This window comes from Sceloporus occidentalis, unplaced genomic scaffold, assembly GCF_023333645.1.
Source record: "Sceloporus occidentalis isolate IW3139 unplaced genomic scaffold, rSceOcc1.0.p SCAF_6, whole genome shotgun sequence".
NCBI lineage: Eukaryota > Metazoa > Chordata > Lepidosauria > Squamata > Phrynosomatidae > Sceloporus > Sceloporus occidentalis.
In genome coordinates, this window is record NW_028316986.1 from 104,133,017 (window position 1) to 104,145,732 (window position 12,716).

The window sequence follows — 12,716 nt, forward strand, 5'->3', positions numbered from 1 at the left end:
GAGCAGCAACCAAGAAGCTTCTTGCCTGCACTGGTCTTTGCTGCAAGGCAGTGGAATCACTGGGCCTGATAATATATCACTGGTGCAATAATTCATGGAGTCAACCCCCCCCCCCCCCAATTGATCTTCCCCACCAGACAGACCAGGTAGAATCATGTTTTTTTGTACTAATGTTACATCCTAATAATTCCCCATATCACTGAATGTAATGGCAACAGTGGTCACATAAACAACTTCTTTGTTATCCTATCTCCTGAAGCTGGAGGTTGCTGTCTCCCATTTACACAAGAAATTCCAGCTTCATGAGTGGGGTGTAGGAGGAATCCACGGATTCTTCCTCGTCCTAACTCCTGAAGCAGAAGGCTATTATTAGAATGGGAGACATCGGCCTCCAGCTTCAGGAGTAGGGCATAGGAGGAATCCAGGGATTCTTCCTCCTCTTAATACCCAGAGCAGGAGACAGGTATGTCAGTGGGAGACAGCAGCCTCCAGTTCCCAAAGCTGAAAACAGAATTGACACAACAATCTTCTGCTTTGGGAGTTAGAAGGAGGAACAATCTCTGGATTCCTCCTGCACCCCACTTCTGAATCTGGAAGCTCTTGTATCAATGGCAGACAGCAGCCTTCCTGACACTTGATTCCTGATTTTCTTGTCTGCTTCTCCCTCTCTAATGAATGGGGCCAGGAGAACAGAGGAACCCAGGAAACCCTGCTCTGTCTCCTCCCATAGGGTGGTGTTTGAAGCTCAGTGGGCAGAGAGGCTTTGTTTGCCCCACTATCTGGCTACACTTCTTCTGCTGGGCTCCTCATGACTTACAAGATACAATAATACTATGCCCTGTTTCTTCCAAAAGGTAGGCATTTAAGGAGCAATAGTAGTGTTGCTATGGTGGAAGTTGTAGTGTCACTCCACTTATGGTGTCACCTGGTGCGGCTTGCACACCCCATGCCACCTAGTTGTCAGGATATAGCAGAGTATCTGGCATATCTTGGAAGCGTGTCCTCAGCCCTCAGCAAAGGTAACAGCAGATGGTTGTCTTCCAGAAATGATGGAATGCAGGTCACCGGGAACTGTCCAGCTTCTCACCAGGCTTCTGATGATTAACGACAAACAAGCCGAACTCCCGAAAGTGCTTATCTTTATTTACAAGTGCAAACCAATTATCCAACGCGATTTTTACTATCAGAACTAACAATCCACTCCTCTCACAAAACCCAACAACAATTCCTGGAAGCCTCTGAGTTTATATAGACACAATGCCATGCGGTCCTAAAACCCAGCCTCTTCCGTTCATGGCTGTTACCAGTTTCCTGTGCCACCCAGAAAACTGTCCCCTTGTCTAAACAGACACATGTTCATCTTACAGGCTTCCTGCACGCAGGCAGTAGAATGACCTTGTACACTCCATGTTGCTGTGCTCAGCAGCTGAAGCTCATCAGCTTCGTCCTCTGGCTGCTGATTGCTCATGGTCACCACACATCTAAACATTTCTTGTTAGCTTTTAACCCTTAACACTAGTAACGCCTCTGCCACAAGGCTGGCACAGACGAAAGACTTCTTAGTCACTGCTTAGCCAGCTACCCAGTTACCACTCCTAGGGTGACTGGGTACAAAGGAAACAGCAATGGAAATTGGTTGTTTTGAATATGTAGTATAACAGTAGACCTAAAATCAAGAAATACACATGGTGTGTGTGTGTGTGCTAGGATTGTTACCCAAGAGGAGAGGGGGCAGTAGCACCAAAGGTTTTGTGGACCACTGGTTTAAAAAAATAGTGTACTCCAGGTCACACACTGTACAGGCAAATAATCATAATCAGAAGAAAAAATATATTTAAAAATTATATGCCTGTTTTTCCCTTTTAGCTGAAGAGAAAAGGTTCATTATTTATTTATATCCCACTTTCCTCCCATATAGTACAGTCGGCCCTCCATTTTCATGGGGGATCTGTTCTAAACCACCACCCCACAAAAATGGAGACTTGCCTATATTCAAGCCCCATAGGCTTGAATGGGGCACGTGCCCACAAGCACACACGGAAAACGCACCCCATTGAAAAGAATGGAGGTCGCCCCTCCATGAATATTCAAGACCAGGGACCTCAAGTCCACGAGAAAGGAGGGGCAACTGTACTCAAAGCTGGAATCAAAAGTTGTCAAAGGGAATATTATCAAAGATTTACAAACAAACAAATGGTCTGCCTAGAAGGCTACAGAACTGGTTTCAGTTATGGAAAATGTTCTACAACTGATAGTTAAGTGCCTTTAGAAATCTTTAGAAAATATTTTACAGTCATTTATAATACACATTTCACTTCTTTTTACAGTAAAGTATGTTCTGAAAGGGGCAAGCTGTCTTGACTGAAAAAGTTTTGATTTTTCATAGGGACATTTGATTACCTTACCTGCCATCCTGCCAAGCACATTATCTATAAAAGTTTGAGTTCAGAAAACATATCTCCTGGATCACTGCATGTTTTCTGACAAACACAAGATGTAATCCACATCATCTTCCACTTGAAGGTGCCTTCCTTGGGGCAGTCAAACTGTACTGTAATCATTATAGACTTGTTGGGTATGCAACATCTCCTGTCCAGGCAGATTCCACAAAATATTGGCTTGTATCTTTGTCTGCTTGTGCATCCAGAAAAGGCTAGTCTCTCTGCTTTGGGAAGCTGAAATGTAGGCTGACATGTTTTTCCTCTAGGGATCTTAAAATAGAGGGGGGGGGGGGTGTTATCAGTGTTATCTTCCAAATGAAGTTTAATATATTACATAAATTCTAGCAGCATTCAGGTCCATTTTTAGTTGCTATTACAGCAAACCTAGTTGAAGATAAAATTTCAGCCTTGTGCATTGTTTGCAACATTGTGCATTGTTGTGCAACTTAAACGTACACATTTAAGTCTCTTGTAATGGAATATTCTGCTGCTAACTAAACCATAGTGACACGCTCTATATGGGAGATGGATCAGTGATGTCTAAAATTCAGCACTTAACCTGTGTCACTAGATTTTGGGAGAATCTAGTCTGCTTAATTTGGAAATTACAGACACCAACCGAAAGAATCTCCCTTCCCTTAGTTTCCAGTTGTGCAGAGAAGAAATGCACAATTGTAAAACTGGTTAGCTGCCATTTCCAGGCCAGCTATGAAGGCTATATAGTAGAAGACCCACAGCTTTCTGATGGATGAATTATGACTGCATGCCTAATCCTAAAATGCAGGATAAATAATCCACCAAGGTTTCCACAATTGCATAGCAATACTCTACACCGTCCTCCACAATATATGGCACAGATGCTATTCTTTGAAAACCAACCATTTTGTACGTTAATACTATGTGCCTGAAGAGAAAATGGTATTCTGCGCTACAACATACCTTTAGTGTCTTTGGAAAATTTGCTTGGCATGGTTGAATGTAACACAGTCTCTTTTCTTTCCTCATTACACATTTACTGTTTTCATTGGTCACTCGATCAGATATACCTATGCCACAAGTTCGAGAACAAGGCGCCCATGGAGTTGCTTGTACTAGACATTTCTTCTTCAAAACAAGTGGTATACTTCTAAAAGCTAGGAGGTAAAATATATTAGATTTTTAACTGTATCTAAAAATATCAAAGCCCACCACAGTTCTGATGTGTGCTCAATGTCAGCCAAAATAAGGTATGGAACAAAATAAGCAAACATATTGCCTTATACTGAAGTTAGAAAAAAATGAGGCTTAGGTTTGCAGAACTGGCCAAAAGATTTGTGCCATCTCTACCTCCATTTAAGTATATAGGCATTTGGCACCTCAGTTGCAGAAGACTTGGCATATTTCATAGTTTACACTATTTTTTTATGCCTATGAGTATAAAGGTTGCTATAGAAACCATACATTTCCCAGATAGTTCTTATATAACACCCTGTTAAAGGTACCTATGTAAAAATGGATTAAGGACCTCTAGTCCTGCACTTCTTGAAATCCATCTGCTGACTTTCTCCTTGCCTGAATTTGGTTTTCTTTAAGAGGATTGGAGTTGAGGACTTTTTTTCTTTTCTGTGTTCCATTTCCAAAGATTTGGAGTACTGATATCTATGTGTATTGAACCTGCTTTTTAAAATTTCCATATAGCAAATCCTGGTCAGATTTGAAATATGCACAGCTTAGAGGACAGAGCAGAAATACCTGGTAAGTAAGCAGCAGCTTTAAAATCTCAGTGCAGGAAGCAAATTTTAAAAACTGGCACAGATCTGAAATAAATAAAGCAAGGTTACAAAGCTGTTTATTTGTATACATAATTATATGTTTATATCTACTGCCTGTAAAATAATTGAATTGCTTTTACTGTTAACTAGGACAGTGCATGAAGAAAGCAGGAGAGAAAGTAAAATATTAAAATAAAGCTTGGCATTGTGCAATATTTTTTTAAAATCAATTAATTGTAACATTTCATGCAAACCATGCATTAATAGAGTATCAATAACAAGCTGCTTAGATTATTATGTAAGTTCTGAGCATTTTCATAAAAGTAAGGCTATTCTATCACTTTATGTTTAATCTGTCCTTTCTCAGCTTTTGCTATTTTGTTACTTAATTCGTGTTCAAAAATGATTGATTGCTAAGATAAAACAATGTCTTAGACAACACCAGTACATTACCAGCCAGTGAAGCATAGTAGTTAGAATACAACTCTGGAGACCAGGGTTCGATTCCCAGCTTGGCAATGAAAGCCACTGGGTGATTCTAGGCAACTCATATGCTCTCAGCCTCAGAAGAAGGCAATGGCAAATCTCTTCTGAACAAATCTTGCCTAGAAAACCCCACAGCCCAAGGAACATCAAAAGTCAGAAACAACATGAAGGCACACCACAACATAAGGTAATACCAAGCAACTGCTTTGTGCTGTGTCCAACAGTATCATTACCTTCTAAACATTTTTAATTGTTATGTAAGGCATTCTGTTTGGAATCATAAGCTTGATGAATGCCCTTCTGACAACTGAAAGATAAACAGAAAAAGCTGGTCAGGTGACAGGGGATCCCATCCTATTACAGCCAGGTAGGGCCCCATTTGTTGTTCTTGTTATGTGCCTTCAAGTCAACTTCCACTTGTAGTGATCCTATTATAGGATATTTTTTAGCAAAATAAAACTAAGGTGAGAAGATCTGACTTGCCCAAAGTCACCTAGGAAGTTTCCATGTATGAATGGGTATCTGAACAGCCACACCATGCTAGCTCATTTCACCTCCAGCCCCCTCCATCATGAGTGTATCTATTGTTTTCTAAGGGCCTGTGTGCCTTAAAATATGACTTTGCAGTATTAAAATATAAATTTCAGCAAATAGCACACCAGCCTGTTTGGTTAGACTTAAATGTCTACCTGGCATTTGTTAGGAACTTACATCCATTCTTTCATACTCCGTTGAACATTAACTGGTGGCGCAGTGGTTAAATGCCTGTACTGCAGCCATTCACTCAAAACCACAAGGTTGCGAGTTCAAGACCAGCAAAAGGGCCCAAGCTCGACTCAGGCTTGCATCCTTCCGAGGTCGCTAAAATTAGTACCCAGACTGTTGGGGGCAAATTAGCTTACTTGCTAATTAGCTTACTTGCTGTTCACCGCTATGATCTTTGGAATAGCGGTATATAAATAAAAAAAACTACAAAAGCGTACAGCCCAGGATAAGGAGAGGAACTCACTCTGTAACCGTCCTGTGATATAATATGGGTTTTGCATGTTGCTATCTGGGTAGATTGAGGAGAATCATGTATCTTTATTAACTCTTAAATATTGAATAATAATAATAATAATAATAATAATAATAATAAAGTAATATTTGACTTCTGTCAACCTAAAGCTAATTCACTCCGTGTGTGTAGGATCCAACTGACCTAATCCTGTATTTCTTGTCTACTCATATGAGGAGAGGAGAAAAGACCTGAGGAAAAGTCTAATGTCAACATCCTACTGAACGGAAAGGAAGGCAAGTTGCTCAGTGTGACAAAAAGCCTAATGTCTACATTCCTTGAAGTGGAAAGGCATATAGTGTAAGGACCATAGCCACAGCTTAAGGACAAAGAAATAAGGTGTCTCTTCCTTGAAAAGGTCTATAACAAGCAAGATTGTATGTACAGCGCTGTGTAAATTTACAGCACTATATAAATAAAGGTTAATAATAATAATAATAATAAAGGAAACCCTTGTAACAATCTCAAAACAGAGGAAAACAGTTTTAAGTCCTTTACATCATGTGAGTTTCATACACATTTTTTGAACAGCCTGACCCAGTACCATATTTACAATAAAAAGGGGGCATTTGTTCTCTCCTACTTAGTAGGAGGCACTTCAGATATATATAGTAGGCATACTATTTTTCTGTGAAACAATTGAATATATGATATGTTCACCTGCATTCATGGCAAAATGGTTGGTCTCCAAAAGTTAGAATTTGTCCATACTAAATGAAACTCATGGATGAGCACTAGGTATTTATGTTATTCATGGACAGAAGGGAAACGGTAATACTGTAATTCTTTCTCACTCTTACATGACAAGAAAAAACTTCTTTAAAAGAAGCAGACAAGTAATGAAGAAAATATAGTATAAATCTAACCTTGCTCACCTGGCATTAATCTGTAACCTGTTGATTGCTGCTCCTTTTGTTGTCTTGAAACACATTTTAAGTATGAATGTCCAGATTTCTTTCTGTTCTTGGGTGTGGCACATTCATTAGGTGCTGACTTTGAAATGAATACAGGGGTGCATCCAATTGCACCATTTACACACAAACACTTATAAAGTGGAGTTGGTTGGAAGGCTTGGCCATTGATATAGTGCATGCCATTAAGTTCACAGCCTACAGCAATCATATCTAGAAACAAAAAAGAAAATAAGTAAGCCTGTGCAGATCCTTATAAGCGTTTCATTTCTAGATAACTAAGCTATTTCCTAGATGGCCAGCATGGTGTAGTGGTTTGGGTTTGGACTACAACTCTGGAGACCAGGGTTCGAATCCCTGCTCAGCCATGGAAAAATATTGGGTCACCTTGGGGAAATTACACTTTCAACCCCATGATAAGGTCACCTTAGAGTCACCATAATTTGTAAACAATGTGAAGGCCTAGAACAAAACTTGTTAATGCCACTAAGACTTGCCATTTTGAGGGTTTTCAAGGTATTCAAAATGCAATGATAATTCTGTTAAAGAACACATTCAAAAGAACTTGTTTTCCCATTCTCTACCACCTGAATGTTGTAACTATTAAAAAATAATAATAATTAAAACTGCTTGATATTTTGGATTACAGCTGGCTTAAGATAATTTGCTACTTGAGCCAAAACAGCAAATGGGGCTTCCCTCTACTCCCAAAGTTAAGGTGCACAGGACACCAGGTCAGTCAACTTTTTGGCATGTAAGTACAAATACCTGTGGCAGAAGTAATGCAATCCTGATTGAGTAATGAAATAATAATTTGCCACCCTTTTATGGCACACACAAAATTTACTGCTTGATTCTGCATAATACTAAAACTCTGTTTTGAATGGCATAGTCTCTGAATGGGTGTAACCATAAGATTTAATAGTATGCACTGCAGTTGTTGTAGCAATTATGTGCTTTTCTCAGACTTTTTATGAAAGGGCAATAGCACTGGATATTGTCTGAAATCTCCCTTTGGAGGCCTCAGAAGTATACTGTCTCCAAAATGACAAACACCACCAAACATAAATATTAAAATAACTCAGCCCACACTGGCACATAAAAATATGGTATATTCTTTCCAAACCCATGTAACGACATTTTAATTCTGACAGGCCTTTGAGAATTGATTTTTTTAAGGGAAATTAGCTGAGTATAATGTGCTGAATTTTTATGTGTTGTTTTTAATATTTTTTGTTTTAACTGGTTTAATTTTAACATTTTTAATGATTTAATTACTTTTTAATTTTTGTGTGGTGTGACTTTTAACCATGTTTATTTTAACTGTTGTAAGCCTCCTTGCATTCCAAACTTGGGGAAAGTTATGATATTACTGTGTGCTTACAGGCCCTCAAGTCACCTAAGGATTATGACTGCTACTACTATTATCATTATTACTGTTATTCCTAACTAGAGGAGACTTTGTTAATAAATTAACTCATCTCAGTGCTGATTTGTTGAGTTCCCACTGATTCAGTGGGTCTACTCTGCAATCTGGATTTAGGCCTATGTTAGTCTTTCATTCCTCATACAGGTCCAAACTTGAGAGGGAACTAATATGACTCATTGTATTATAAACTAGATTATTTCCTCCCTAAATCATCCTTACATATTTTGTAGAAAAATTCAGAAAGGACATTGGACTTACATGCACACACCCCTTTTTCATAGCGGGGCTTATCTGCTGAGTAGTCACAGTATAGCCCTTTGTGAGGATCGCAGACTTCAGCTTCATTACAGATTTCCCTTGACTGCTTGGCACATATCTTGCAGCATCCACAACCATCTTTCACCAGGCTCACCCCAGGGCTGCAGGTTGGCACATGTGGGCATCTGCAGGGCCACTGGCATAATTCTTTGCGCTGATGGGTTTCTGTGACTTTTCCTCCAGGCTTTTCCTGCTGCTGCCTGGTACCTTGAACCCTGCAAGAAAGCTTTCACATAGGTGGACTTATCTGAGAGCTGAAAAATTTCCAACAATAAATAAATAAATAAATAAATAAATAAATAAATAATTTTTTTTTTTATTTCTATCCCGCTTTTTGCCAGGCAATCAAAGCGGCTTACAACAGGTTAAAATACATCCATATATACATAATGCCCCCCATTAAAACAAGATTAAACAGTGTAAGATTAAAACTACATATTAAACCGGTTAAGCTAAATAAAATCATCATGGGCAGAGTTCACTAGACGAGAAGTTTTATTTGTGGCTGAGCATTTTATTCCGGGAAGGCAACAACAATAAAAATGGCAACAGTATAAAACAGTGGCAGAGAATTTTTGATCTTCTACTTGTTGCAAATGCCCATCAGCCCTAACCATCATGGCAAGGGGTGACAGATGATGGGGTTTGTAGTACATTGGTATCTGACAGTCCAGAGATTACACTTTCTTATGCGTGAGGAGAGGCAGGTAAGAAATCATCATCATTAGTAGTAGTAGTATTATCTTTATTATGTTTATAAAAAATCTGTATTGATATAATTATTTCCCCTTATCACAAGAGACAATAGGAGGCTACAGCAGTTTACAATATAATGTATGTTTCTTTTCCAAAGCCTTGTAATTTATGATGAAATCTATTCTTCCTCTCTGCACACACACACAGAGAGAGAGAGAGAGAGAGAGAGCTTCAGCTTTCCTGGCACTGACAAATGCTGTTCACACTGCTGCAGAGAAGATTAGTTTCTATTGGAATGCAGGTGACTCATGTGCTTTTAAAGCCTAATTAACAGCCTCAACCTGATGATTCTATGAGCTGAGCCATACAGGCTTTTCCTGACATGGGATCATATTAGGATACACATAAGAACAGGCTGGCCCATAACAAAGAACGACATGGTGCCTACTCCCAATCTATATACACAAGCGGATTAGGGTAGTAGTCCATTTTTTTTCAACAATAGCAATAAGATATCATCCTCCATCACAGCTGAAAACAACCTAGCTTGTTTGGGGGGAGGGGTCTCTCACTGCCCCCTCCAGCACCTTCTTCTAACAGCTGCTGACACAGGAACTGATCAGCGTCTAGTGGCAGGTTTGGCCCTGAATGGGGTATCTTCATACAAAAAGATTCTGCCATGGAATTGCATTTGGAAGGTCAAATTAATGGTCAAAACTAGACAATACATTTAGCATAGTAAAAATATATGGTGGTCATAGAACGCAATTATCTTTATCAGCATATTTTGCATTTATCATGAGTTGCCTTATGATTGAACATCAGAAGGTAAACAAGCGCTTAATTTTCAAGTCTGCATCTCTGGATTAATCATTTCTTGCAGAGAATATGCATTCCCATTAACAACTAGTGTGAACCTAGAGGACGGATATAGCATGTATGTAGAAAAGGTACTCCATGCATGTTTTTAATTTAGCATGCTTTATTTTGTGATTGGTCATGGAAGGTAGAGATTGGTTTAATTTACAAGTGTTACTGCTGCAGAATATATTGAAAAGGAAATTTGATTGTTGGAGGCAAAATGAGTTAATTACAGGAAATACACATACAATTTCACCGTCCCCCTCAACAATGCAGAATTAGAAATGGAAGCATTATGTAACCATCTTTTGAAGACACAATGTTTTGTAAAATATTTCTGATGCAAATCAGCAGAAAAAAATGGTGAGAGATGGGGTGCAAAATTGTTATTCAGTGCCCAAAACTTTTTGTAGGAAGGAATGTGGGAAGTCATGTTTTATAAATCCCAGTTCTGTGTAGTTTGGGTCATTTTTGTTGTGCAGTTTGAAATATTGTTCCAAGTAGATCATGTTTTTAAATATAAATAAAATATAACTATTTCCTTTGTAAGACAAGTAGTTTATGCCTTAAAATACAAGCAGAACCTAATTAAGAGGAAGATATTTACTTATCTTTTGATGGACAATAATTCATATTGGTACAAATGAAAAGTTTATAAAGATTTTCCAGAGGCTCTCAGTGAAAAACAAAATGCAAACAAAAACACAGGTTTCTGAGGATGTGGTACAGGCCTGAAGTGAAAGGATTATATCTAACTTGCAAGTTATATAATAATGTCTCCTGCACAAATAGGAACAAATAGACAGACACTGTCTAAAATTCACTTGCCTGTGGAACGTAACAAAAGCTTGCACTTTTGTCCTGAAGAAGAAATCTTTCTAGAAGTACTTACCAGTTGAGCATAAGCAATTATAAGGATGGTGGGGATAAGAAGCCACTGCATGTTCCTCCAAAGGCAGAACTGGAAAACAGAGAGAGAGAGAGAGAGAGAACAGGGTAAGCAGTGTCCAAGCCAGCACCATGCACAAAGTCTCCTCTGTCTCCGTGGCAAACCTACTCTCCTCACTCACAAAGACACACATATTCAGATTTGGAATCCTTCACAGAGAACCAGCTTCATCCTGAGTCTTTAAACAAACTTTTTCCTCAAGCTTTTTTCCTGGACTAGGGTAGTCGGATCTACTTTACGTTGGTGGGCATCATTTATTTTAAAGTTGTTGTCGTAATTTCAAAACATTTTCAAAGGTCAAAGCAATGAAGTATCCCTCATATTTGAAACTAACTGAAATGTATATCATACTGCCTGGGTCTATCAAATGCCCCCAAACAAGTCCATAGTTGTTTCTGTTTTCCTGTTTCTCTGCTCTTTTTAAATTTCAGGAATCTTGTTATCGATACCTCAGAGTGCTAGCTCTCATTTGCCCATAATTTCAGGAATCTTGGCAGCACTGCCTTAGCCCTGCTCTCTCACCTTTTTTTCTGCCTCAGAAACCTTAGCAGCAGTGCCTCATAGAGTTCTCTCCTCTTTTTGAGCCCTTTCTTTAAATAAGAAAAAAGTCTTGTTTAGATATGGGAGCTGTGCCCCCCCCCCCCCCCCAATTTTTGCCTCCTACCATTTGGAATTCCAACTTGACATTTGTCACTGGAACCTGAACAACAGCCAAAATACATCCTCAAATTCTGAGATGTTCCTGCACTGCTGAAATGATCCAGTTTTACAATGTGTAAATGTTGGTTTCTGGGATCTGTAGTTTTGTGAAATATTTAGCCTTCTCTGTTAGAGAGCTCTGGTGTCAAAACAAACTATAAATCCCAGGATGGCAGTTAAAGCAGTGTCAAACTGCATTATTTCTGCAATGCAGATTAGCTCACAGCAAAGATGCATAGTTCTCTTTTATTATTATAGATGTCTGTCAATTTCCACTTGGAACTCTTGGTTCTGAGGTCTAGTAAGTATCTTTGAAGCCCAGCTACTTCAGTGTGACATTTGAAAGGAGAGAGTTGTGGCAGCCAGGCAGGGAGCAGAAGGTTATAATTGGGGGGCAGGAGGGATTTCAACTGAACCCTCTACAGTAGAGATAGAAATGCAGTTATGGCCCTCCATATGCTGTTGGAAGATATTGTTGGCCTGCAGCTCCTGCCTTCTTAAAGCATTTATTATGCTGTCTAGGGCTGATGTAGGCCAAAAAGATCTGGAGGGACACAGTTGCCTACCCTTTTATTGTTGTTGTGTGTCTCCAAGTTATTTTTGACTTATAGCAACCCTACAGTGACCCTATCATGGGTTTTCTTGGCATGTTTCTTCTCTGGGGTGAGAAAAAAACTCCATGCAACTGTCCGGTCTGATAAACCTCTTCCTCTGATCTGACTTATCTAAAGGACAGCAAAAGCCTACCGTGTACTGAGTCCTCTGAACAATTTTATAGTTATTGGAATAGCCTTCTGCCTAACAAAACATTACCATATATACTCAACTATAAGTTGACCTCATGCCAAAGAATGGACAAAATTCCGGCAGGCATAACTGTGCTCACACTAAAGGCTGGATAGATAGAAAGGGTGGGGCAGTCAGTGCTTGCCTTTCATCAGAGCTGGTTTCTCTTTTATATATAAGTGTTAAAGTACAGTACTTACATTGATCCATGGATAAGTCAACTCAAGTTTTTAGGGTCAATTTCTTGACATAAATTTCTAGACTTATTGATTCTTAGGGTGAAAAAAAGGTACAGTACAGCCAAGTGGAACAAAAAGACAGCTTACTATTGC

At 39.1% G+C, this 12,716-nt stretch overlaps 1 protein-coding gene across 1 annotated transcript; it reads right to left on the reverse strand.

Annotated features, from left to right (window-relative positions):
* Window positions 1-2,267: 2,267 nt before the first annotated feature.
* Window positions 2,268-10,893, reverse strand: CCN6 (cellular communication network factor 6). Its single transcript, XM_089530552.1, has 5 exons — window positions 10,843-10,893; window positions 8,334-8,619; window positions 6,611-6,859; window positions 3,381-3,574; window positions 2,268-2,711 (listed from the first exon to the last, which is right to left on the reverse strand). The coding sequence occupies exons 1-5, from the start codon at window positions 10,891-10,893 to the stop codon at window positions 2,430-2,432; spliced, it is 1,062 nt and encodes a 353-aa protein (XP_089386678.1). The 3' UTR covers window positions 2,268-2,429.
* Window positions 10,894-12,716: the final 1,823 nt, after the last annotated feature.